We start from the raw sequence: 27,827 nt of genomic DNA on the forward strand, positions 1-27,827 counted from the left end.
GCCGACGAAAATTAACGGCGTTTGCAGTTAACATTAATTATTTCGGCGGCATATAAAAACCAACTGCAAGCCGACTAAATTTTTAAATATAAAAAAATTAAAACAAGAAAAATTGACACAAAATGTTATATATATTTTTTAATAAAGCATTTTCTTTGAATTTTGCCATATAATAAATTCTGAACAATAACTGATTTTCCGAAAAAATCTTTTTATGTTATCTAAGGCCGACAGTGGTAAAATTTAATGCAGAGATTCTTGTTTATATAAAAATAATGTATACCGAATTTTATTGTTATTAGTGATTTATGGATCTGAAGTGCCGAATAATCGACAATTTCAAAAATTTTAAGTCGTTTTTCCATAAATTTTAAAAAATCAACTTTTTTCAACTATAGAACCCTACTTGGAATATTAAACACCCCAACAATAGTATTAAAAGCACAAAGTTGATAACACTGCTCCAAAAAAAATATTTTAAATCTGTTTACAATCTTACAATCTTTACAATTTATTGTTTAAAATTGTTTGGGTAATTATGGTATCGAATTTTATTGCGGGTGCTATAATCGACGACTTGCTGGAACAGGAAGAGGACGAAATAGAAGCTAAAAGAAGGAAGAGGAAAAAAGAGAAAGTGGATACTACCAAAGGAACCCTATTCTAAGAACAAACTTTTGAAAACTTTAAAGGAAAATGGGACAATGGATTACAAAAATTATATACAGATGACCGACGAAATGTTTGATGACATTTTGTCAAAAGCTTTAATATACATACAAAAACAAGATACATTGATGAGAAAGGCTATACCTGCAAGAAATCGTTTAGCAATAACACTACGTTTCTTAGCAACAGGATGTTCATATGAAGACCTTAAACTTTCAATGGATGTATCTACACAGTCGATAGGAAAAATAGTCATTGAAACATGCGAGGCTATTATAAAAGTTTTAAAACCCTTTATGAAGGTATAAGTTACATTAAATCTGAATTGCCTTTTAAACTTAACCTTTTACTTTAAGTTACCTGAAACTCCTAACGAATGGATGGATGTTTCTGATCATTTTTATGAAAAATCAATGTTCCCCAATTGTTTAGGATTCCTTACCGGAAAGCACATAAATATTGTTAGGCCATTGCAATCCGGACATTCTTATTATAACTACAAAAAAAACGTTTAGTATTATCTTAATGGCTATAGTAAATAGCGACGATTTTTTGATGGTAGATGTATGTACAAATGGTAGAATAGCGGACGAAGATATATTTTCAAAAAGTAAATTTTTCGAAAAACTCGGAAATTTTCAACTAAATCTACCTGACCCGAAACCTGTGCTAAATGGACAAGAGCCATTGCCTTATATATTTGTTTCAGATGCAGAGTTTCCTTTGCACAAAAACGTTTTAAAAACTTTTGACCATTTGAATTTGACGGATGATGAGATCCTTTATAATAGAACACTGAACTCAATTCAAGTAAATGCCGAAAATGCTTTTGGAATTTTAGCTTCTCGCTTTGGTGTACTACGAACAACTATAAATTTAAGTCCTGAGAAATCATCTGTAGTTATTTTAGCATGCTGCTATTTACACAATTATTTGTGTCGTTCATCTAGAACTAAATTTGGAAAGAGTTGTGGCATTATCAGGAATGGAACCAACTATCAATGAAAATTCATCCAATGAAACACAAGAAATTAGGCTTAAGTTTTGTGAAGCAATAAAACAATTGAAGCAATTTAATTAAATTATGAACACTCTTACGTAAATCTCTTCACCAAAGATGAGTTTATTTTTTAAAACAAAAATTAAAATTTATTTGTTAATTATTTCTTAGCGTTCATGATTCATTCTTTGGAAAATGGATAGAGTCTTCATTGAAATTTACCGGTATCGAGGGGGTAGAACATGGTGTAGTATCTCTTGAAATTGAAGTGTGGAAATTAGCAGATTGATTGGTAATACATTGTACAGTGTCAAAATTCAATTTGTTGAATCGTCCCAATATTAAAATTTCTTCGATTGCTCGTTTGGCAAATAATTGTTGATTTGTATTCATTTGCTTATACATGTAAGCCCATCCATTTGCATAAGTATCAGCTTCGTCTTCGACTCTTGCAATTTTTGAAGATGACTCTAAATGATCGACCGCTTTCTTAAGTAATTCAATTCTTGTGTCGGCTGCTAATGATTTCTTGGATACCTGCTTCTTTTCCTAATTATAAAATAATAAAATGTTAACAATAGGGTAATAGCTTTTATAAAATTTTTTAAAATATCAAATCGGCCTTATCTATTCCACATAGTTTTTTGTCTCAAAGTATAATTAATCAGCTCTATTCTGCATTTCGATTACGTTTCCGCATTTAGTTACCATACGATCGAAAACTGCTATTCCAAAAAAAAAAAAAACCAAAATCGTATGAAAATAAGAAAGCAATTTCATTTAATTCCAATGATTTACGATTGTGTTTTCTCCATTACGATCGTAACAACGATTTTATTTCCTGCAAAATGCAGAATACTAAACTTGCCAAACGGAAAAAAATTTGATTCGAATTGAAATGCAGAATAGAGGTGAATGAACAAACGAATACAAAATTGTATGACTTTCACTACATACCACTTTTATAATACCACTTTCTTCTTCATCTGAACTTAAATTCGTTCGACCTGGCATTTCCACATCTCGCAAAAAATCAAAATAGTCATAGTACCATAAATTTGATACATAAATGTCATCTGCTCCAGACTTTTTGCTTCTAAGGACTTTCCTTAATTCGCGGCGATAGCACGTACGCATATTGGCGATTTTCTTCTTTAATTCATCAAGTGTAGCATCTTTTTTCACTTTTTTATATTCAATTAATAGTTTATTATACCTCTTATTGCGAATGTTTTTATTTTTATAATTTTCATTTTTGCAGTTCCACAGTTCCGGCATAGTTTTGTATAATTCTATACAACTACGCAACTTGCTTGTATCTTCCATTTTTTATCCTTTTTATAAATAAATTGATTATTGATCTGCACAACACGTACATTCACGTTGCGACAAATTTGTACAACTTGCTAAAATACCAACAACCAATAAAGTAGCATCACTTGAACATCTATTTTTTTTAAACTAGATAAATGAAACATGATATTTGTTAAAATTTGTGAAAAGTTAATTATTTTAATTTTTTCCATACAAATTTTTTGAACGTTTGTCGTTTCATTTTATAAAATGAGACCGTCAATATTTTAAACATAAAAAGTAATTTCTTATTTATGTTGTCTTTACATTGTTGTTAAAAGAAATTTTATAAACAAAAAACATATGGTTTTGATCCAATCGACACCAGAGCTCTGCGCCGACAAATATTAACGGCGGCGGCGACTGACACTAAATATGTCGGCGGTGGCTTAAAATCGACTGTAAGCCGGCAAAGTTTTCAACTACGTTTAGTTTTTAAATTTTCAACGATTTTATACTATGTTTCCACTGGCTTGAACTCTGCTAGATTTGCGTAAACCTCTTCAAGGTGTTTTTACTGAGCTTACTCGTTTTTAATATTCGAATTTTCGAACAAATTCTGTCACTTTATTTTTTCATATCCACAATAAAGTTAATTTTATTTAAAATTACATATTAAAAATAAAAAATTACAGTTGTAAGCGAACAAATTTATTTATTAAATGCCACTAATTTTAAAATTATAATTTGTTATTATTTTCACTTCGAAATTAATTGTCACTTTTTGGATAAAAACATTCATTTTGAATGTATTGCCCAAAGAAGTATTTGCTTATCCTATACACATTGCAGTGTTCCATAAGCAAATCTTGTTCGAAAAAATACATTTTCGGCATGTTTTAAATCAAATCTAGTAGATTAACTAGATTTGGATGTGTCAAAAATGTATGGGAAATCTACATGATTTCAACTAGTTTTGCCCAAATCAACTAGATTTGCTCAAAACACCTCAGTGGAAACATAGCATTAAATAAAAACGGAATCCAAGAGATCAGAAAGTGGGATTTTGGAAGCAAATATATTGTTTATAACAACAAAACAGAGCAAGCTCAAAAGTGAGAAATTATGCAGGGATGAATAAAAAATTCTTAAAAATTAAAAACAAATCCTTTCTCCAAGTTTTACGAGGATCTGCCGATATTTAACCCATCATCCATATAAAACATCTTGCAGAAAATCAGTTTCTAAAAAATTTTGCATTAAGAAAATGATCTCCATCACCTGGATAACAATCTTGCCACGATGTGGCTTTAGTGTCGGCTGTGGTTCTTTTGCATTGCAAATACACTCGGTATAAGCCCTTTGTATTTGGAAGACACTGAACTTAAAAGCTTTCATGACCAAAGGTTATCCCACCTATCCTCATTTTCCAATTTTTCCTATAAAAAATCCCGTCTCCTCCTCTTCCCCATCCCCCACTTTTAAGGTTAAGGTGGTTGGTAGCAGAATCTGAATGGCTAATCAGTGGACCTAACAGTCGCAAAGGTAGAGCTACCGCACAACAGAAGCTTCATAATTGCCTCAAGCTATATGGCACATGAGAAGACAGCACCACCAGACGAAGTGAGCGATCTCCTGGCCGTAATTGAGACATCTGACGACATAATCCTAGGCTGTGATGCCAATGCAAGGCATACAATCTGGGGTAGCAGTGAAACTAATGAAAGGGGTGAGTCAATCTTTAATTTCATTAATACTAACAACCTAAACATATGTAACGCTTTCAACAAACCTACATTAATTTTTCCAAGTACGGATAATTACAATGGGTGGGAGGAAGTACTGGACATTACACTCATTAACGACAGATCTAAAATATCAGTTGACAGGTGGAGGGTATCCAATGAAAAAGTCTTTTTCAGACCACAATTGGATTCTCTTCGATATTATACTACAAAACTCGACGGAAAAAATGGTCTACAGGAACCCAAGAAGAACCGACTGGTTTAAGTATAAAGGGATCCTTAGATATAAGCTTAAGAAAATTCCCGTGGTTGATGATTCAATCGCCGGTCTTGAAACAATAGAGGAAAATTTTAGCAAAGTCTTAGGCAAAGCTTTCGAAATCTCCTGCCCGCCCAATCACAAAGGTAAAGAAAAGCTTCCCTCCATGGTGGAATTCGGAGCTATCCAGGTTACGTAAAGAAACACGTAGGGCCTTTAACACATGCTACAACAATAAATCGTGGCAGCCATACCGCGACAAACTAAAAGTCTATAGCACTCGCAAAAATAACATCATGGATAAGTTTCTGCGAATCTATAGATAACACAAAGGACTCTGCTAGACTCAGCAAAATTCTTGCCAAGGGCCAATCTAATCCAACCTATATTAAGAGGAAGGACGACACTTGGTCAGAAATTTCGGCAGAATCTTGACACCCTACTGAATACTCACTTCCTTGGCTGCAAAGATGCTGTCAAGGAAATCTTCATAGTTTTCCCCTTTCAAATCACCAGGACCTGATGGTATTTTGCCAAGGATGTTACAAAGTGCAAAAGAATATATCATCCCCTGGCTTCATAGAATATACACGCTCAGCCTCTCTCTCAACCATATTCCGGCAAATTGGAGAAAGGTTACGGTCGTTTTTATTCCCAAAGCTGGCAAAAGGAGTCATGAAAATGCGAAGGACTTTAGACTAATTAGTCTTTCATCTTTTCAACTCAAAACGCTGGAAAGACTCATCGACTCACATATTACTTAGGCAACGACTAGAAAGCTCATCACGGCTTTCAACCAGTCAACATGCCTACCTCAAAGGACGATCTACTGAGACAGCTCTACATGAGATTGTAAGAGTCATAGAAAGATCCCTCGAATTCAAACAATACACTATGGGAGGCTTCCTAGACATAGAAGGTGCTTTTAATAACGTAAATATTCTGCAATTCAACAAGCTCTTGCTTATGTGGTTGTTGAAGAGTATATCAGCAACTGGTTGGTAACTATGTTGAAATCCAGAATAATTACTGCAAGTCTTGGTAATAGCGTTAAGTTCAAATAAGTGGAACGAGGCACACCTCAAGGCGGCGTAATCTCCCCACTACTTTGGCTTATCGTTGTTAACTCGATTCTTAAGGAACTGGACAACAGAGGGATAAAGGTTGTTGCTTATGCGGACGACGTTGTGATACTGGTATCAGGAATGTTCCCAGACGTGATTAGCGACATTATGTCTGGAGCTCTGGTGCTACTCAGCAACTGGGCCACAGACAGTGGTTTAGGAGTAAATCCAAGCAAGACAGAACTGGTACTATTCACAACAAAGACCAAGATTCCAAGCTTCAACCTGCCACGGTTAAAAAACCGCGAAATCCCCTTATAAAGCAATGCCAAATATCTAGGAACTATTCTAGACTCCAAACTATCATGGAAACTCAACATCCAACACAGAGTCGAAAAGGCAACGGTCGCCTACTATACCTGTCGTAAGATATTTGGAATGAAATGGGGACTTAGTCCCAACATAGTCAAATGGATGTACACGGCTATAGTACGTCCTGTTCTTACATACGGATCTCTTGTTTGGTGGACTTCAACTAAGAAGAAGTTTGTTGTAGATGAGCTATACAAAGTTCAGAGATCATGCATTGGAATAACAGGTGCTATAAGAACTAGTACATCAGAAGCTCTGAACACTATATTGCACATCTTACCTATAGATCTGCATATAATGGCCATATCTGCTTGCAGCGCAGTAAGGCTTAACTCATCCGGAAGTTGGAGATCAAGAACATATGGACACGCTAGGATTTTAAGCTTGTTACCTCCGATCTTGAACCAACCATCCGACTATATTACCCCACACACGGACTTTGATAGAGTCTTCAAAGACAGAGTTCCTTCCAGGAGCGAGCGCTGCAGAGGCAATCTACCGAACGAATATACCACCAGAATCTTTACAGATGGTTCTAAAATGAACTGCGGTGTTGGTTCTGGTGTCTTCTGCGAAGAAGCTGGGGTAAGTCTATCCCACCGCCTTCCCAACAACTGTAGTGTCTTCCAGGCTGAAATATTAGCAATAATGTCAGCCTGTAGGGTATTACATGACCTCAATATTCGCGGGAACATAGGAATCTTTGTCGACAGTCAAGCGGCACTTATCTCACTAAACTCTTATACTACTACTTCCCTATTAGTTAAACAATGCAAGAAGGATCTATCAATGCTGGGTCGTCTGTCTGACATTACCCTTGTTTGGGTCCCTGCGCATAGGGACTACTACGGTAATGAACAGGCAGATGAGCTTGCCAGAATGGGATCTGCTCTTGATATCTCCGACGCCGTTTTAGTAGCAACTCCGTTAAGTTTTATCAAGAGCAATATCCTCAGATTCTTTCTTCAAAAAACAGAAATCAGGTGGAATAACCTAGACACATGCAAAGGGGCCAAGTTATTGTGGCCCTCCTTCAATGAGAAACGCACAAGACACCTTGTAAACCGAAGTAGGCTGGACATATCAAGGCTGATAGCAGTAATAACAGGACACTGGGTAGTAGGCAGACACGCAAGTCGGCTTGGTCTTCCTCACAATGATCATTGTCGCAGTTGCAAAGACAAGGAAAAGGAAGAAACGGTCTTCCATCTCCTCTGCGAATGCCCTGCTCTTGGCAATCACTTCATATCTAACCTTGGTGAGATATATGAGTTTAGGCTTAATGATATCACAGCTACGGGCTGGATCTAATACTAAAAAAATACAACATCTGACGAGTGGAGTGGTCCGGTCAAAACGGAGTCTCTTAGATTCTACTTGACAGTGAACTACCACGTAAACCAACCAACCAAGGAAATGATCAATGACGTAAAAACAAAGATATTTTATTTGTTTATTTACTAGCTATACCCAGTGTGCTGTGCTACCCTAAAAGCAATATAAATAAGAAACCTACTTAAAGATTTTGATGATTCTAACTACAATGGTTTTCCAATTATTGGTAAAAAAAAATGTGTGGTAAAAAGCTTTTATACACTTACACTTCTAAAGAAAATCTTACCAATACATATTTAGAGTTAGGTTTTTTTGACAGCTGAGTTAGGTTTTTTCCGGGAGAGTTGGCCTTCAACGGTAATATTCTATGTTTCTAGGTTTAATATTATAGAAACATCAAAAAGTTCCTTTTGAAGAACGATTCTCAAGTGCTTAATTACATGTTTCTAAGTTCTAAGTCAAAAAAGTACCAGTGTAAGTACGATAAAGTACCAATAAGTCCCATTTTATAGATTCTCATTTACTCCGGAGTCTACTTGCTTAAAAAGTACCTTTGTAGAACGAAAACGTTCCGAAAAGTCCCTTAATTATTAATTTTATGTTTCCCCGTGTCTATATTAGCCAAATATTTATCACGATACTTGACAAAACGTCGGCAGAAAAACTGTCAGTTTTTTGTTTACGTTAATGCATAGGGGTAACAAAATGCTGATTTTATCACGACAACTCACAGATAATTCTATTGAAATAATGCTAAATTTTATAAAAACAATTAAAATTTAATGAACATTTTGTAAATAAACACTAATTTCACTAAAACTTATGTTAAAACTCAATTTTAATTGCACAAAAACAAAATTCTAAACAAATTTTACAATAAAATGACATTTGTTATCAAAACAACGTTGTCAAAACAATTGTTTAGACAACACTGTCATAACGACGTTATAACGCTAATAAATGCCGTCTGTACCTGCTAATTTTTTATCATGCCAACAATAAAAAGACAAACTTTAAGACAAACTTTTATGGACTGGAAAGCTTTTATAGTTACGAACCTCAAATTTTGCAAGAACTACATTGGCATCTACTTGAATAATTGGAACAAATGGATAGTCTACCGAAGCACATTGGACATAGCTAAAACATACCTTTTATTAAAACAACTTAGAGTGCTATATTCGGCTATGCCGAATCTTAAATACCCTCCACCAGCAAGCTACTTTTTATTGAAACCCATCTATCTAATTTTTAGATAACTTGCCAAAATTTTTGTCGAACTAATTTTGATTAGGTCCAGAAAAATTTATATTAATACGCCAGTTCGAAAACATTTTAATAGAATGATTTATCTATACACAGAACATACTCATGTCGAATTTCATCCGGATATAATAATTTAATAACGAATTAAATGTTATTAAGTGATTTTCAGAAGTTAACCTTATATGGGAGCTAAGACAACTTATGGACCGGTCAAGAAAAAAATCCGTATAATGATTTATATACATATATACAAAATACACATTTATGTCAAATTTTATATCTATGTATAAATGTGCGTTTAAATAATTTTCAGAAATGGTCCTTTTATAGGAGTTGTGACCAATTATGGACTGATCAGGAAACAATTTCGTATAATGATTTATATGCAGAAAAAGATAAAGCCTAATTTTACTAAAATAGCTTTATTAATCAATGAAATATGTGCGTTTAGGTGACTTTAGAAAGTGGACTTTATATAGGAGCTATGAGCAATTAAGGGCCTATCCGGAAATTTTTCGCAGAGTGATTCATATGTGCACAAATCATATTTTATCAAGATATCTTTATTTGATAATTAAATATGTGCGTTTAAGGGATTTTTTTAAGTGGACCTATTACCAAATATGGACCGATCCAGAAAAAATTTGGTACAATGTTTTATATGCCTATCCGAAAAAATTTCGTAGAGTGATTTATGTAAAGACAAAACATATTTGTGTCGAATTTTATCAAGATAGTTTTATTTGACAATTAAATATGTGCTTTTAAGTGACTCTCAGAAATGGACCTTATATGGAAGCTATGACCAATAATGGACCGATCCGAGAAAAAAGTGGTAGAATGTTTCATATGTACACAAAACTTATTCAAGTCGAATTTTACCCCTATAGCTTTAGAATTCAATGAAATATATGCGTGTAAGTGATTTTCGGAAGTGGACCTTATATGGGAACTATGACCAATTATGGGCCTATTCGGGAAAAATTTCAGAGAGTGATCCATATTTGGACAAAACATGTTTGTGTCGAATTTTATGAAGATAGCTTTGTTGGGAGTTATGACCAATAATGGACCGACCCGTAAAAAATTTATATAATGATTTGTACGTACACAAAACATATTCAAGTCGAATTTTATTCCAATAGCTATAGAATTCAATGAAATATATGCGTGTAAGTGATTTTCGGAAGTGGACCTTATATGGGAGCTATGACCAATTATAGGCCTATCCGGAAAAAATTTCGTAGAGTCATTCATTTTTAGGCAAACCATATTTGTGTCGAATTTTGTCAAGATAGCTTTACTTGACATTGAAATATGTGCTTTTAAGTGATTTTCGGAAGTGGGCCTTATATGGGATCTATGACCAATTATGGACCGATCCGTAAAAAAATTTGTAGAATGATTTGTATGTATACAAAACAGATTTGTGTCGAATTTCATCAAAATAGCTTTAGTTGACAATGAAATATGAGCTTTTAAATGATTTTCGGAAGTGGGCCTTATATGGGAGCTATGACCAATAATGGACCGATCCGTAAAAAAATTGGTAAAATGATTTGTATGTACACAAAACATATCCAACTGGAATTTTATCACAATAGCTTTATTCATCAATGAAATATGTGCGTTTAGGTGATTTTCGGAAGTGGACCTTATATGGGAGCTATGACCAATTGTGGACCGACTGAGACCTACGTTGACAGTATGATTTCTCTTCATATTATATTTACATGTACAAAATTTCGTGTTGATACCGATATATTTGGGAGTTATTAACGATAAACTAATTTCCGGGAATATATAACTTTGTATGGGGGCTATGGAAATATTGGATCGATTGTAAAGATTTTGAATATAATTGATCACTGCCCTGAAAAAATAATGTGTGACAAAATTCATCGAAATATCTTTGGTAGTTTCTGACAAAACTTCAAAAGAATTTTGAAACAAACGTAATTTTTTTCGAGGTTGTCTGAAATTTTTACTCATAACTTTTTACGTTGTGAACTGATTTTGCTGATTTTCAATACCAAACTGCTTAGGATAATAATAAATATTTTGGGTGAATTTGGTTGATTTCCTTTGCTTAGTTTTAACGTGAGCGTGTTTTACACAGACAGACAGACGGACATAGCTAAATCGACTCAGAATTTGATAAGGACCCAGAATATATATATATACTTTGTTGGGTCTTAGATGAACATTGAACTTCAAAAAATAAAATAATTGAAAACGAGGTTTTGGTAATTGAAATCGTTTTTCAGTTTTTTCTGTGTATAACAAAAATTGTATATTCAATTACTACTTATAATATAGAAAAATAAATATACCCAGCGGTAAATGAAACAAAGTACTTAGATAATATTCGATGACATCAGTATGACGTTCTAAGCGAGCAATCTAAGTACTTAGAGTGCAATATATGCGTAATCCAACATATCATGCACTTTAATTATAACATAGATTACGATTTAAGCAGAGAGTTATCTGCCTTTTTCATGTTTTTTTTTTGTTTTTATTTCTTTATAAAAAAAACTTAACTAAAGTACCGTTTTATTTTTCTTTTGTATACTACATACATGAAAAGAAGAATATTTTTGTTTCAGTTTAAAGTTGATCTTTTGTAAGTGACGTTGTGTTTTGTTAAAAAAGTTATTTTATTGTAAAAATTTAAAATAATTGTGGTGATCTAAATGGCAGAAACGGACTTAAAAATTGGGGTAAATTTACTTCATATATTCTTGTTTTAATACTGACAATTTCCTCTTGATTATTTACAGGATCTCTAAAGGAAGATGACCGAAAGTTTCAAAAGAAAATTAAGTTTCATTTCATTTATCTTCGTTAAAATTGTTTAATTATATTTTTATTGAATTAACTATAAAACATGTTTATTATTTGATGATAATTTTTAAATAAACTTGCATAATGTTAAAAGAAATATAAAAAGTATATATTTTTTCTATAACAAATGCAAATAGGATTGTAATCTACATACATTACATTCTTATTTGCAAGCGTTTATAGGCGTCTTATTAACTTCGCTTAGAACTCCACACATTATGTAAGTGAAATTTTAATTTGTCTTAATAACATTGTGGCTTACATTCTAAGCGAGAGCACATCGATGAGGCAGCCTAGGACACTTTTATGTTAAATCTAAGTGGAAGAATAAGTGAAAGCATCACCACTGACTGCCACGAAATATCACTTAGATAAGCGAGTACATAATGTGTATTTTTACCGCTGGGTAGAACTGAAACTGAGAATAAGAAATATTACTCTCTCACATGTACAGGTTCTGTGTGAATTTAATACAATTGTATGAGTATTTTTGTTTTTGTTTACATAAAATAACAAAAATATGAAAGTACAAAATGTATCCGAATACACCATACCCTACCACATTGCGAGTAAGTAGCAATAAGTTATTTAGTATTTTTTAATGTAGAAGTTATATTCAAGAGATTGATGTTTGCTTAATTAATGAATGTACTACTCATTATAACAATATATAGTCAAAATTTCGTATATATAAAATTTGTTGAGTCGAATTTTATAAATACTCTATTCTTGTATAGCATGTACCGCTTACAAAAAAGTTCAATAGGCTAATTTATGGGCGGATTACATCATTACATCGACGCAGGTGTTACAAACTTTAAGACGTGAACAAAATACCGCTCCCATTAGTGTGGTGTAGGGTGTATTTTGACTGCATTTGGGCTGCATTGAAATTAACAATAATCGTTCATATCAAGCGTTAATTTTAGCATTAGCACAATTCCTTTGGCAAAATAGCCCCTGCTGCTGCAATAAACACTGCTAAAAGTTATGTTTTCCCATAAAATTATTGAAAACATTTTCAGAAAAAAAAAAACAAATTTTTCAATCGTTTTTATTTTTTAATATTATTTTCAAGTGTCAATATTGACTCAACCCAGCAACCACAAAGAGTTTATTTAAAATTAAAAATAATTTTTAATGAAGATCTTTCTTACATTGGTCAACTGATATTGAATAAAAATGGCTAATTCAAACCATTATTTCATAAAATATCGAAATATAATATCAAACAAAAATATAAAAACTTTTTAAACGAAAGAGTTTGTGTTTGTTGGGTTACATATTTTTCAACTAATACATTCTCACGACTTAGGTTTTTGACAGCAGACTTAGGTTTTGTTATACTCAGTTTCAGTTCTATGTATACCTTTTCTATGACTTATAATCAGCGTTACCGTTGTGAGACTAAAGTCGCAATTTGACCCTTTTTCGAGTGCTTTGCCACTTTTTATGACCCCTTGTCAAAATGAACTAAATTTACGACTTCTTTCGTTTTTTGCCACTTTTTGCCCCTTTTTGAATAAAACACATTTTTGTGTTCTTATACCCACCATAAAAAAGATGGGGATTGTTTTTGTCATTCCGTTTGTAACACATCGAAGTATATCCACAAAAGTATACATACATATATATTCTGGGTCCTATTGAATTCTAAGACTATCTAGCCATGTCCGTCTGTCTGTCTGTTGAAAGCATGATCGAGACCGAACGAAAAAAGCTAGAGCAATTTTACACATATATATCCTATATGTTGGGCTTGTTTAGTATTGATAATGGACAATATTAGCCAACTTTTTCGCATAGCCTCCATACAAGTGCCCTCCGAAAAACAACTTTAACAGACATAGATACCCCACTTTCTCAATGTCTAGTTATATTTTATCGGAACGATACATTGACAGTTTTCATACAAATATATTTTTAACCGGCAGAATATCTAGAGGTTAAACGATAACCGGAGATTGAGATAACGGATAACGGAACTAGTTTGATAAAAACCGAAATCTTTGTTCAAAAATGTATAAGGATCGGAACATATTTGACCCAATTCCCATATTTAGGGTCCGCTTCAAAAAATTACTTTAATGCTAAATACTGGCTTGGTAAACCTGTTTATATGTATCTTTCTTTAAAAATGTATATCCCCCAGAAAAACAAGTACAGCAATGAAATTCGACAAAAACTCATTTTATATTAACCGAAATATTTTAGTTAAGTTTTAATAAGAATCCGTCCATAATTGACCTTTTTCCCTTTAGACGGTCCTCTTCAAAATATAAGTTTAACGCTCATAACAGTCTTTAACTTCTATAGAATCTGAAAACTGCATACTAAATTTTATGAGGATCTAGATATAATTAACCCATAAAAAATAAACAAATTAATCTTTTTACCAAATTTTATGAAGATTGGTTTATAGTTGACACTACACCCATATGATCTTCATCTCCTACAGAAAATAACTTTAACACTCATTACAGATTTAAAAGTGTTGTTATACCTATGAAATTCGGGATAAATAAATTTTAAAGAAACCAAAATATTTCTACCAATGTTTATGTGGATCGGTCTATAAATGTTCTTACCCCATTGAATGCACTATTCCGAAAATAGTATTGATGTTCATGAAACTATTGATATACGATAATGAAATTCAGTATTATTGATTAAATCCTAGTCAAATATAGGATTAAATTCCGAAAATCGCTTAAAATTTATTTATTGGTCCAAGATGTGCCAAATTTTATAAAATTATCTTGTAATTTGCGGTTAAGATATGAGCGCATAAATTTTATAGCAATATATGTTCTTACATGTAGAAGACGCTCAACGATTTTATGTAGGCTTTTATATATGTAAATCTATTTCTGTATATTTGACTGTTCTAGGCATGACTGGGCCCACAAATAGTGAGCATGGTAAGTGGAATTTTCAAACATATTCTGAGTTGATCAAGGAGTTTACTCTGTATTTCGATTCAAAAGGTCTTTCGTAACACAATGTATTTAACATACAAATTCGAAAATTTGTTCATTCGAATCGAGTTACAGAGTAAACCCCCAGTATTTGATATTCAAAATTGGTGAATCGTCTAACTGGAAAAATATTTTATGAATGTCCTTAATACGCTGAAACCTTAGAGCTGACAGCTAAAGAACGATTTAAAAAATATAAAAATCGTTGATTTAATACAAATTTATGTCTCTTCTCAGCCTCCGTTTATTCTATTTCGGAAAGATATTACAACGATAAATGCAGAAGATGGGGTAAATTATTTGATAGTGGGTGCATCGACAGAATTTTTATTTTACATCTGAGCATTATTATTATAATTTTATGCTAATTAAAATATGGTTAATTATTAAATATGGTTAATTATTTACTAATTTAATGCACATTTAAATACAAATGAAATGATTTTGCCTACGTTGACACTTTTTGTGTTAAAAATCCCCTTTCAGTGCGACTTTTTGAGAAAAATACCCTTTTTGTGCAACTTTTTTTTTTTTAAATACGTATTTGATTACACATTTTTATGATTCAAATACAAAATGAATTGAACCCTTTTAAAATTTTCGATTAATCGTTTAATTGAAAATTTTTTAAAATTATTTTTTTCTGTGTACAAAATGAATGAAATATGATTCTTAGGCCCGGTAACTTATCTCCAATGTTTAAATTTCTATAATCAATGATTTAGAAATCATTGTTTAATACTTAAACTTTTAGAAATTAATCTAGATAACTTATTTGAATTTAAACTATGATTTACAAAACATTTTAGAGAATGGTACAAAAATTTACTTTTTCATAAAAAGGTTTCGAAATTGGCTAAATATTTAAAAAAAGGTAACAAAATCAACTATATTATAAACAAGAAAGAAAGTATAATCAGTCATGCCCGTCATATAATACCGTACAGCAGTTATTAATATATTTAAGATCTTTTTATACAATACAATCGGTTTCATTGTTTACCACTTCTGTAGGATTTTACCTCAATTCCTAGATATTTATCATATTTATTAACTACAAGCTGAGTTTCTGAAAGGGACTTTGTATGGGAGTTATAGGTCAAATATGGACCTATACACATAAAATGTGAGGTGATTTGTGCTGGGGGCTATGGTCAATTATGGACTTATCACTACGAAATTCGGCAGCTTCAAAAAAATATGTGTGAGTCTTATTTGTAAATAAATTCGGAGGTATATGTATATTGCCAGTTTTCTGGCAATATAAACAGCATTTTACCAAATCTTGTTGTGTAGTTTTCACTTATACCTCTTTTTTCTAGGCACTATTGATAAAAAGATGATAAGGACTCAATATTTCAATGGATAAGACGAGTTGGAGGGGAGCTTGACCTTGTTTTAAAAGTTATTTTTTACTTTTTTGAAGATTTATGACAAATTTTCACTCAAAACAACAGCATACTAGCATCCGAATTGTAAGAAACTCTTCTATCTTCATTTTTGTTAAAAATAACTGAAATTTTAATGCATTTTTACATTTATTTTTAATAAAAAATGATTGTCAAACATAGTTTAAATTTTTAAACACAGAAATTTCTATGTTTAATTTTAATCAATGATTTAGAAAAATCATAGATTAACATTTGATAAGTTACTGTAATTATTAAATAACCAATGATTATACACTTAATTTCTGATTAAAGTTTGATAAGTTACCGGGCCTTATTACATATTATATACATATGTATGTATGTATATTTTTTTAACAAATTATCGCATTATTGTTGACTTGAGCAGCCCAAATATGTGGCATTTCATTCACAAACAAATTTAGTACGTTTATTTGTTCAAAATTTGCCTATAAATTTAATATATTTTTAAAGAAAATTTAGACGTAACCGACGCCTGCTGTTCCAAAATTCATAAACAGAAAATATATGTATGTGTACTTACGTCTTTTTTCTTTTTCTTGTAAAGTTGAATCTGTTAAATCTATAGCTACGAAATTTTCAGAGATGATGCTAATAGACTTTAATTATCGATTTCTATAAAAAAACTAAAATCGAAAATCATGTCGCTTACGTCCATTTTGCAAAAAGGGCTCGATATCAATCGAAATCTCTATAGGCCATAATTGACACTGCCCCCTTCAATAATTGATTTTAACGTTTTCTACGTACTTAATAATACTATAATAAAACAATTTTTGTTGGAACGAAAATATGTCTACCAAATTTTATGACGATCGAAGCATAATTCACCCTAAACCCATATGAAATCTTCTTCAGAAAATGACTTAAACGCATATAAATGGCTTTCAAATGTCGATGTCGACGAAAAAAACACTTTTAGGAACCGAAACCTACATTTATGAAAAATTAAATTATGAGGATCGGTCCGCCAATATAACCCTCTTACAGAAAATCAGTTTATAGCTAATACATCATTCCAAAAGTTATCATTTTATGATAGAATTATGGTAGAATTAAAAAAAAAAATACTTTAAATTATAGAGAACTTGGTCCATAATTGACCCAATTCCACATTTAAGTTCCTAATCCGAAAATCACGCTGACGTTCTTATTAATCTAATGATCAAAGTCCATATATATATGTATATGACCACTTCCGAAATTTGCTTTTTTACGACATATGATTTGCCGAATATAACTCTTACTTCTTACTTATTTTAATCATAAAGAAATTACCGCTAAAATAGGAATAGTCTGCCTTTAGAGTTGCGAGTTTTCATACACTCTAATAATGTTTTCAAAGTGAAACTTTTGGAATATTTTTCAATCTCTTTGTGATCCCTTTAATTGATGTTGTTCTGGAAGAAACTGATTTTCTGCTCTGTTTTGTTGTTATAAACAATATATTTGCTTTCAAAATCCCACTTTCTGATCTCTCGGATTCCGTTTTTATTCAAAATCGTTGAATATTTAAAAACTAAACGTAGTTGAAAACTTAGCCGGCTTACAGTCGATTTTAAGCCGCCGCCGATATATTTAGTGTCAGTCGCCGCCGCCGTTAATATTTGTCGGCGCAGGGCTCTGATAAATAGCGGAAAAATATTTGTTTATTTTGCAGCCCTAAAACGTAAGAATAATAAAGTTTAAAAAACAAAATGAGTAATATTTACATACAAGAACCACCAACATCGGGCAAGGTAAAACATTCCCATTGCATCACAAAATTTTCGAAAAATAATTAACATGACTTATAGGTTCTTCTCCAAACCACCGTGGGAGATATTGACATTGAATTATGGTCTCGTGAGTGCCCTAAGGCCTGTAGAAATTTCATACAGTTGTGTATGGAAGGCTATTACAATAACACAATATTTCATCGAGTGGTAAAGGATTTCATAGTACAGGGTGGTGATCCTAATGGTGATGGCACGGGTGGTGAATCAATTTATGGTCATCCATTTAAAGATGAATTTCATTCACGTCTTCGCTATACCAGGCGTGGTCTGGTGGGTATGGCTAACTCAGATAAGGATGACAATGCTTCGCAATTCTTTTTCACTATGGCCCCGACACCTGAGCTACAAAATAAGAATACCCTTTTCGGCAAAGTGACGGGAGATACAATTTTCAATATGCTTAAATTGGAGGAAGGACTAGTAGATCACAATGAAAGGCCCATGTATCCACATAAAATTATAAAAGCCGAAATACTCAATAACCCCTTTGATGATATTGTACCCCGAGAACTGAATAGAGAAGTTAAGAAAGAAAAGAAAAAAAAGAAGGAAAAGGGTGTCAAGTAAGTGATTAGCTATCAATATATGTATAAACATTCATTAATCGTATTTCTTTTTATCTAGAAATTTTGGTTTACTGTCATTTGGCGAAGAAGCTGAAGAGGATGAGGTTGAAACAAATGAATTTGTGCAAAAGAATGCTGGTAAGGCAAAATCACTTCATGATGTAGTTGATGATCCAAAGTTAAGCAAGGAACCAATCAAAGTAAAAACTGAAAGAGCCGATGAAGAATCGGAACCAGAAGATTATCATGTAATCATAAAAGAAGAAAGACTGGATGAAGACGAGTCAGCTGAAAGAAAACAGCGTATTAAGGATAAACTTAAATCAAAATTAAACAAGAACTCTAAAAATCATGTAAAACCTGTAGAAATAAAAATAGAAAGTTCTGATTCCGAAGATGACATGCTGTTGACACACGAGCAGGAAAAGAAACAACAGAGCGAAAAAAAGAAGTATGTATACAAAACAAAATTTCCTATATTCTGTATATAACTTTTTAATTTTTTATTACAGAGAAGAAATTCGCCAAGAAATACATTCGTTGAAAAAACAATATCAAACAGATAAGAAAATTAAAGACGAACAATTGGAAAAGAAAATGCAAAAGGACACCAAAAGAAAAACAGTGGATGGCGAAGATAATGAACTTATTAAAAGTTTTATAGAAGAAAAGGAAAAGTATGAAAAACTTAAAACGAAAATACCTAAAAAAGGACCATCACGAGAAGATTTTACGTTAAGTCTACTTTCAAAATTCCGCTCTAAATTGGATGCTATTAAACAAAAAAAGGAAGAGGACAATGAAGAGATTGAAGAAAAAATTGATGAGATGGAAGTGGAAAAAGAAATACAAGGCGATGATTGGCTGTGTCACACTTTGAAATTTCAAGATGATGCCCCCATATTGGCAAAAGATGCTTCAACTAAGGGTGACGACTGGTACGATGTTTACGATCCACGTAATCCCCTTAATAAGCGAAAACGTAAAGAACTTGGCGGCGGTAGTCGTTCTCATGGCTCCAAAGAAATTAAACGTGTACGATAATTTATGATATTTCAAAGGAATTTATTTAAAAAAGAAGGAAATTTGTAGACAGTAAAAAATACATTAAAAGAAATGCACAAAAATGCTTTTTGTCACAATGATGCTGTTTATGGGGAATTTAAATTTTGTTTTAATTATTTTTCTCAAAGTATTTGGTTTTTTCTTTGGGATTTGGCACAATCTGAAATGGATAATAATAAATATGTATTAAAAAATAAAATTACATAAAGGTTTCTCCAACATACAGTATCAGCACCAGGTTTCCAACCAGCTGGACATACTTCTCCATGTGTATCGGTATATTGGAATGCTTGCACTAATCTTATAGTTTCATCAACAGATCGACCAACTGGCAAGTCATTCATGGTGATTTGACGTAAAACGCCACGTTGATCAATAATAAAGAGACCACGCAATGTATGACCCAAGTCATCCAAATAAACGCCATAATCTTTGCTAATTTTATGTGTTAAATCGGAAAGAAGAGGTATCTTAACATTGCCCAAACCACCCTCTTTGCGTGGCGTATTAATCCAGGCCAGATGGGTGAAATGCGAATCGACGCTGCAGGCAATAACTTCGGTATTTATTTCATGGAACTCTTGAATACGATCGGAGAAAGCGATAATTTCAGTTGGGCATACAAAAGTACTGAAAATATAAAAATAAAAAAATAACAAAAAGCTAATTTTTTAACGTTTTTCTATTTTTTTTTTATTTTTTACTCAAAGAAATGTTACAAAATTTTGATATTATGCGAAAGGCTTTCAATAGACTTATTCAATGCAATTAACTGAAATTAATATTTCGTAAATCTCTTTTTCTACTATGTGTACATTAGGATCGTTCTACGGTACTGATGTGCCCAACGACATGGGTCAAAAGATAAAAAGTTAATTTTTTACGTTTTTCTTTTTTCATGTTTCACACAAAGGAATTTTACAAACTTTTTTCGTAAATCTCAATAAATTTTGCTGAAACTGTTTTTTTTTATGTTTTAATGTAGATCAAATCTAATTTGATTTCTTCGAAATATTCAAAACGTTATTAATAAAGCACGACATCAAATAGATTTTTCAGTAAAACTGTCAATTCCTGTGTTTCAACTTTTTAAAAATTTGTCGGTCTGTGTAATTAATGTAAATAATTAACATTTTAATCTATAAAATTAGAACACTCTTTTGGATTTAAAATTATGCTAAATCGGTAAAAGATGTTACTTACAAATCTAATGGATAGAAGAGCAATACCACATATTTGCCAGCAAACTGTGATAAAGATAGTTTAACAATTTCTTTGTTAACTACGGCAGTACCTTCAAATGGAGGAGCTGGTTTTGAAACTGAAACAAAATAAAATTTATGTTTCTTGGGTGTCATAATTAAATTTAAAAATAACTACTTACTGACTGCTTTCGTTGTTTGCAGAGTGTGATCACCCTTGGGCGCCTCAGCTGGATATACCGAACCCCCGGCAAATGAATAACAAGAATCGGCATCGTCTGCTGTGGCTAATGTTTGTGAGACTAGAGCCGCCAAACTCACCAACAAAATTGTGTAAGGAATATTCGAAAACATTTCCTTTTTAAATTAGGCAACCTAATGGAAATAAAAATGAAAACAATATTAGTTTTTACGCCCACTCTAACAACAAGCTCAACGATACCAAATAAGCCACGCAGACAATTTTCAAAATTTTAATTAGATTTATTTTGTACGATAAGAAAGAAGAAATGTGCCACAAGTAAAAGAGTTTTAACACTTTTGAGTGTATGTTTACACAGTTGTTTGTATACCAAGGAACGCTATATTTAATTTATTTGCTCTTATTTTATTTGTTATCAATTATTTTTCAAGATTGCTTTTGTTATCAATTATTAAAATAGGTGGGAAATTTTCGCTTTATACTTTAGCAGCTATTGAAATAAAATTATTGAAATTATATTGTGCTAAAACTGTTTCTGGGATTTACAGTTTGATAAAATTGTTAGGTAGGTAGGTAGGTAGGTTGATAGGAGGATGTATACTACATCAAATCCGAAGAAATACACCTAGGCCACTATCGGGCCTGTTGTGCGCTCCAATTCAAGAAAAAAAAAAAAAAAAAAATTGTTCACTGAATGTATTATTTTTCCATGTTCAGAAACTCAGTTTCCTGGACGTAATTCCTAAGAATCTTCCAATCGGTGTTGGTTAAGAATGTTATTTCTGGAATAACATCACTTCCAAGATACTTGGATCTAACTTCGACGAATGCCTGACAATGGCAAAGAAAGTGCTCCAGAGTTTCACTGTCCTCTCCACATGCTCTACATTCGTCTGAATTCGCACGTCCAATTTTGTATAGATGTGCTCGTAATCCTGTGTGTCCACTGAGAATACGTACCATCATACTAACCTCAGACTTGCTCATTTTGAGAAGATTTCTCGTCTTGCTCTCATCAGGGTCACCCCATAGAATCTTTGTGGTTCTACCCACCGTTTCATTATTCCAAGAGGCCTTATGGGATTCTCTCATCCATATTTTTAATTCAGCTTTTGTTGCGTCGAATGGTTTTGCGTTTGTCAGGTTAACTACATCGAGCTCCCTTCCCTTTAAAGCTATTACATTCGCCCTTTCGTTGCCGGCTACTCCCGAGTGGCCTGGTACCCATATGATGTGAACCTTACCTCTGGGAGAGTATTCAGTTAAAGCTTTCTTACAATCCAATACGGTCTTAGATTTAATTCTATCACCTGATATCGCACAAATTGCCTTCTGGCTGTCGGTAAATATATTAAGCCCTGTGGGCGCCATATTTATTCTAATCCAATTTACACATTCCGTTATTGCTCGTACTTCTGCCTGGAAGCTTGTGTTATGATTAGGTAAACGGTGGTATATTTCTGTTTCTGGGTCTTCAATATAGAACCCCAGACCCACTTTGTCCCCTAATTTAGAGCCATCCGTGTAGCAACGGATTCCTACTGGTATTTGCTCTAATGTTCCGCTTGACCAAGACATTCTATCTGGGATTAGCGTTTCAAAGTTTCCGACATATTCAGTGTCTGGTATGCGATCAGGCACGTCCGATGAATGTGTATAATCTTCCAATGTGTCCAGTATACATTGATGACGTGTCCTATAACCGTTTTTGGCCAGTTCGCCTAAAGTAAAGAGCCGTTCGGCTGTAAGCGCCGCCTCATATCTTATATATGTTTCAATGGGTGGAATATCTAGCAACGTTTCCAGAGCCTTGGTTGAAGTAGTACACATGGCACCACTTATACCCAAGCAGCATGTACGCTGAACTCCCTGTAGTAGTTTGATATTACACTTTTTGTCCAAAGCAGTCCACCAGATTATTGAAGCATAAGCTAGAATTGGTCTAATTACACTTTTATAAAGCCAATTTGTCATAGTAGGACTAAGACCCCATTTCATGCCTATGGTTCTCCTACATATCGCCCAGCACCGATGTGCCTTGTTGATCCTATCCTCTATGTGGTGTCTCCATTTTAATTTCCGGTCAAGTATTACACCTAAGTACTTAACTTTGTCTGTCACCGGTATCTTCTTGCCCAAGAAGCAAGGTTCAGTATATGTAGAAATTTTTGTCTTTCTTGTGAAAAGACAGATTTCCGTCTTCGCCGGGTTAACATTGAGGCCTCTCGGTTGAGCCCAGCTCAAGGCCGTATTCAGAGCCTCCTCAGCTCTTCTACACAAGTAATTTGGATCCTTTCCCTTTAAAAGTATTACGACATCGTCTGCATAGCAGACAGGTCTAAGTCCTTTCTCGGTTAGGGTCCTTAGGAGGCTATTAATCGTGGTGACCCAGAGTAAAGGTGACAAAATGCCACCCTGTGGTATACCGCGAAATACCTTTTTCCTGATAGTTATATCGTACATCTCGCAGCTTATCCATCTGTTCCTTAGCATGTAGTTGATCCAGTTACGGAGCACCCGGTCAACATAAAACTGGTCTAGGGATTGGATAAGGGTATCAGTGTGCACGTTATTGAAAGCGCCTTCGATGTCAATGCATACTGCCAGTGTATACAGTTTGCTATCGAAAGATTCACTTATGTAGTGGACAACTTCATTTAAAGCGGTCTCCACCGATCGTCCCTTTACATAAGCATGCTGCTTATATTTAAGGTCATTGTATGGTATGCTGCTTTTAACCATGCTATCGACTATCCGTTCCAAGGTTTTAAGTAGGAAGGACGTAAGACTTATCGGTCGATAGGACTTAGGTGTCGCATAGCTAGGTTTCCCTGGTTTGGGTATAAATATTACCCTTGCATCCTGCCATTTAACTGGGGTATATGCCAATTTTAAGCATGCAGTGAATATCTGTGACAGATGTACGGAAACCAGTCCCGCCTCCATCTGCAAAAGTGCCGGGAAAATTCCATCCGGCCCTGCAGCTTTATAGGGAGCAAAGCTCTTGATTGCCCCTTTAACCATGTCAGTTGTAATAACTATTTCCGTGTTACCCTCCCCTTCCTCCAATATCGGTTCATCTATGTTATTCGATATACCGGGTGGGAAATGAGAATCCATTAGGAGTTTCATTGTCTCCTCCATATCCTCAAGCCTCCTGCCCGTGTCATCGATCATAGATTCCGGTTGGACATGAGTTTTGGATAGGAATTTTTTTATCTTCGATACCTCATTTACGCTATCTACCTGTTCACAGAAAAGTTTCCAGGAGTCTCGTTTGGCTCTTCGAACGATTTTCTTATATTCACCAAGTTTATTACGATACTCATCCCAGTATACTGCGGTCTTTTTACGCCGTGCCCGGTTAAATAGTTTGCGAAGAGTCTTCCCAAGGTTCCGGATCTCCCCAGTTACCCAGGGTTTTTCCTGGGCAGATCTCCGCTCTCGCAGAGGGCAGCTGTCCTCGAACGATTCAACCAGGGCACTTGTGAACGTTTCCACTTTGGCATCTATATCCTCTTTATTTCGACATTGAAAAGTGTCCTGACCTAAACGGTTCTTTAGTAAGGCCCCGAACATTGTCCAATTAGTTTTAGACTTATTCCGAAACTTTATCGGCTTTGGTGGTGGCCTTAGTATTTTGAATCTTATGTACCGATGATCAGAAAAGGAGTGCTCGTCCGAAACTCTCCAATCCTGAATTTCGTTTATAAGCTCTTCTGAACATATAGTTATATCTAATACTTCTTCTCTGATTCTATTGACGAAGGTAGCTTTATTACCTAAGTTCAATGTTATCAAGTCTTTAGTATTAAAGAAATCCATGAGGGCTTGTCCCCTGCGATTGGTGTTTGTACTACCCCAAGCTACATGATGCGAGTTGGCATCACAACCTATTACAATTTTCTTATTTTTCCTTTGTGCCTCTTCAACCAGTTTCATCAGATCCGACGTTGGTGGTAGGGTCGGAGAATCGAAAGGCAGGTAAATAGATGCAAGGTATATGTTGCCTCGACCTTGCTTCAGCACCGTTGCATCCGATGTTGATAATCCTGTTGAGAGGAGAAAACATAAGTTCTTGTGACATAAGATACATGTTCTCGGGCGAGATCCTGTATCAGCGTAGAAAAGTTGGAAATTTACGTGATTTAATCCAGAAACCTTGTTGCGAATCGTCCAAGGTTCCTGGATTAAAGCTATATGTATTTTACCTGTGTTGATTTTAGCCATCAGAGCGTTGGTAGCTGTCTCGCTCCGATGGAGGTTTATTTGGATAACCTCAATCATGGTCATCCATTAAACTGTCTTCCAGCGAGTTGGTGGTCACCTCCTCGCTCTTTGGATTTGACTCCTCCGGATAGCCTGAAGTGGCTATTAATGCAGTGAGTACTGTTGATGGCACTGCGGTGTCCTTATCAGGCATAGGAATAGCAGTATTTTTAATAGACACATTCCCAATTCTGGAGAGCATTGCTGTTCTGTCTTCTGGCGGGTGAGTGATTTCCTCCTCGCTTTTAGGATTTGACTCCTCAACATTGCTAGTACTTGCTAATGATGCTTTGGGTACTGTCTTAGGTGTTTTAGTGTCCTTGTCGGGGCCGGTTTTGACAGCCCTTTCAATCGGCGCCTTCCCAATTTTGGAAAGGGCAACTACACTTTCTTCTGGCGAGTTAATGGTAAATTCCTCGATTTTAGGATTTGACTCCTCAACGTTATCAGTAGTGGATACTGTGGTCTTAGGTTTTTTAGTGTCCTTTTCGAGGCTTGTTGTAACAGCCCTTCCAATCGGCACCTTCCCAATTTTGAATATGACAGATTTAGAGGCGAAGTAAGCCCTACCTTTATTCTTGGCAAGACTAGCCATGGATTTCTGGTCGATACCTATTACAAATAAAGTTCCCTCAGGTTCTTCTTTCCTGTAAAAGACATCCCATTTTTCCACGGCCAGCTCAGCATTTTGACCTCCAAGAATTTCCAGTATACGTTCATTAGCCAGTTTACTGCCCCATCCTTTTATGTAGACAGTGGACTTTAGGAGCACCGGAAGCTCGCTCTTCTTTGCCAGTCCCAGCCTAGCGCCGTCCCAGGGAGGAGGGATACTTTCCACCAAGTTCTTTAGGGTGCTAACACATTGGTGAGATGCCAACCTCATCAACATCACGCCCATGCTGAACTCGCAGCTCTCGCTCTCTATTGGTTGTTTGCCCTTTGAAGCTATTGCATGGTCCACTATCTTATTGTTGACCAGGTCTTCTATTTTACTCTGTTGGTCTATTGGAATTTTGCCTGTCGGATTACCGGCATCGTAAACTGCATAGCAGAGATCGTCCCGGTGCCTACTTCTGGCAACTTTGGCGTAAGATGGCGGCTCTTTACCTTTTCCTCCGTCTAGCTTCTCCTTCCTCGTTTTTCGGGGCTTCTTTTGAGATTCCCTTACCTTCGAGGTTGATTTCGCCGACGTGTTCGTCTTCGGAATATCTGGCTTGGCGTTGTCACCCTTACTCGCAGGATTCTCACTTGAGATTCCTTTGAGTGAAGTATGGCTTGGCTTCGACTGTGTATTAGAAGACGGGGAGCTCTTTTTCTTCTTAGGCTTATTCTCAGTTGTCAACTCCTCGGGTGACCTGATCCTTTTTGCCTCAGATCTTGTGAGAGAGTCCGATTCCTTTGGAGTGTCGTGGGATTGACTAACTATGATTTCCTGAAGCATCTTTTTCAACTTCCTCCTCTGTGCTCCAGAAAGTCTTTTCTTAGTAATAGGTAGTTTAGCTATGCTATCACTCACCTCTTTCACCATTTGCTCTACTTCATCCTTTTTGGGATTTGCTATAATGGTATTATTATTATTATCATCTGAGGATTCAGAGTCGGAACCCTCACCTAAAATTGTTAAAACTTACAATTTTTAAACTTTTATTATAAAATATTTTTATGTTGTTAAAATAAATAACAAAATAAATGATGCCGGTTACAATGTTGCCGATACTTTTTCTCTAAAGTGAAAGCTGTCAGATAAATTTAAAACGTTGCCACCAGAGCAAGGTATATAAAATAAATATACCTTGCCACCAGAGTATGCTTCTTGATGGTTGCCACTCTAAAATAAATTTAACCCTTGAATATCGATGTTATAAAATATGTACTAAACAAATTTAAATACCGTTCGTAATTCAAGTACAAAGTGAATAAATTTTCTACTAATCTTATAAAATTACGGTAATTTTTCTAAAATTCGTACAAAAGTATGAAAATTAATAGTTAGTTAGTTTGAAAGGAGGATGAATATACATCAAATCCGAAGAAATGCATATAGGCCTCTATCGTACTAAGTGGTACCTTTGCTTATGATATCGTTTTCGCGGTTTTCGCTATAATAATTTTCAAAAATAACGATAGTAAAATCGCCTTTCCTCAGCTTTTTTAGTGAATGCTATTTGGTACATAAAATTATATTTTTTCTGTTTTTACGCTAAAATAAGATAAGACATTTGGAAAAGGAAACATAACATGCAATAAGAATAAGAGAGAAAATTCTTATCTTATTTTAGCGTAAAAACAGATATTTGAACAAGTTAGAGTGCTATATTCGGCTATGCCGAATCTTAAATACCCTCCACCAGCAAGCTACTTTTTATTGAAACCCATCTAACTATCTAATTTTTAGATAACTTGCCAAATTTTTGTTGAACTAATTTTGATTAGATCCAGAAAAATTTATATTAATACGCCAGTTCGAAAACATTTCAATAAAATGAT

The 27,827-nt window shown here is 34.2% G+C and overlaps 3 protein-coding genes and 1 pseudogene across 7 annotated transcripts; 2 read left to right on the forward strand and 2 right to left on the reverse strand.

The window, feature by feature from the left end:
- The first annotated feature begins 4 nt into the window (after nucleotides 1-4).
- LOC119600759 lies at nucleotides 5-1,733 on the forward strand (annotated as a pseudogene).
- A 35-nt stretch (nucleotides 1,734-1,768) lies between these two features.
- LOC119600693 lies at nucleotides 1,769-3,352 on the reverse strand. The gene is made up of 3 exons (XM_037951168.1): nucleotides 3,198-3,352; nucleotides 2,627-3,130; nucleotides 1,769-2,218 (listed from the first exon to the last, which is right to left on the reverse strand). The coding sequence occupies exons 2-3, from the start codon at nucleotides 2,993-2,995 to the stop codon at nucleotides 1,844-1,846; spliced, it is 744 nt and encodes a 247-aa protein (XP_037807096.1). The 5' UTR covers nucleotides 2,996-3,130; nucleotides 3,198-3,352; the 3' UTR covers nucleotides 1,769-1,843.
- A 14,504-nt stretch (nucleotides 3,353-17,856) lies between these two features.
- Nucleotides 17,857-19,723, forward strand: LOC119604516 (spliceosome-associated protein CWC27 homolog). Its single transcript, XM_037957225.1, has 4 exons — nucleotides 17,857-17,997; nucleotides 18,055-18,599; nucleotides 18,661-19,053; nucleotides 19,115-19,723. Exons 1-4 carry the CDS (start codon nucleotides 17,956-17,958, stop codon nucleotides 19,644-19,646), a joined length of 1,512 nt encoding a protein of 503 aa, XP_037813153.1. The 5' UTR covers nucleotides 17,857-17,955; the 3' UTR covers nucleotides 19,647-19,723.
- Nucleotides 19,647-27,091, reverse strand: LOC119604588 (peroxiredoxin-2). Of its 5 annotated transcripts, none has more exons than XM_037957507.1 (5): nucleotides 26,972-27,091; nucleotides 21,052-21,244; nucleotides 20,871-20,988; nucleotides 19,892-20,297; nucleotides 19,647-19,827 (listed from the first exon to the last, which is right to left on the reverse strand). In XM_037957507.1, exons 2-5 carry the CDS (start codon nucleotides 21,221-21,223, stop codon nucleotides 19,777-19,779), a joined length of 747 nt encoding a protein of 248 aa, XP_037813435.1. In that variant the 5' UTR covers nucleotides 21,224-21,244; nucleotides 26,972-27,091; the 3' UTR covers nucleotides 19,647-19,776. The 5 variants fall into 5 exon arrangements, with proteins under 5 accessions (XP_037813435.1, XP_037813592.1, XP_037813360.1 ...); XM_037957664.1 differs by lacking the exon at nucleotides 26,972-27,091 and adding an exon at nucleotides 26,857-26,918; XM_037957432.1 differs by lacking the exon at nucleotides 26,972-27,091 and adding an exon at nucleotides 21,312-21,573.
- Between the last annotated feature and the right edge of the window lie 736 nt (nucleotides 27,092-27,827).

This window comes from Lucilia sericata, unplaced genomic scaffold (assembly GCF_015586225.1).
Source record: "Lucilia sericata isolate MDLA Ls3-8-SP2 unplaced genomic scaffold, ASM1558622v1 Contig000000F_arrow, whole genome shotgun sequence".
NCBI classification, from domain to species: Eukaryota; Metazoa; Arthropoda; class Insecta; order Diptera; family Calliphoridae; genus Lucilia; species Lucilia sericata.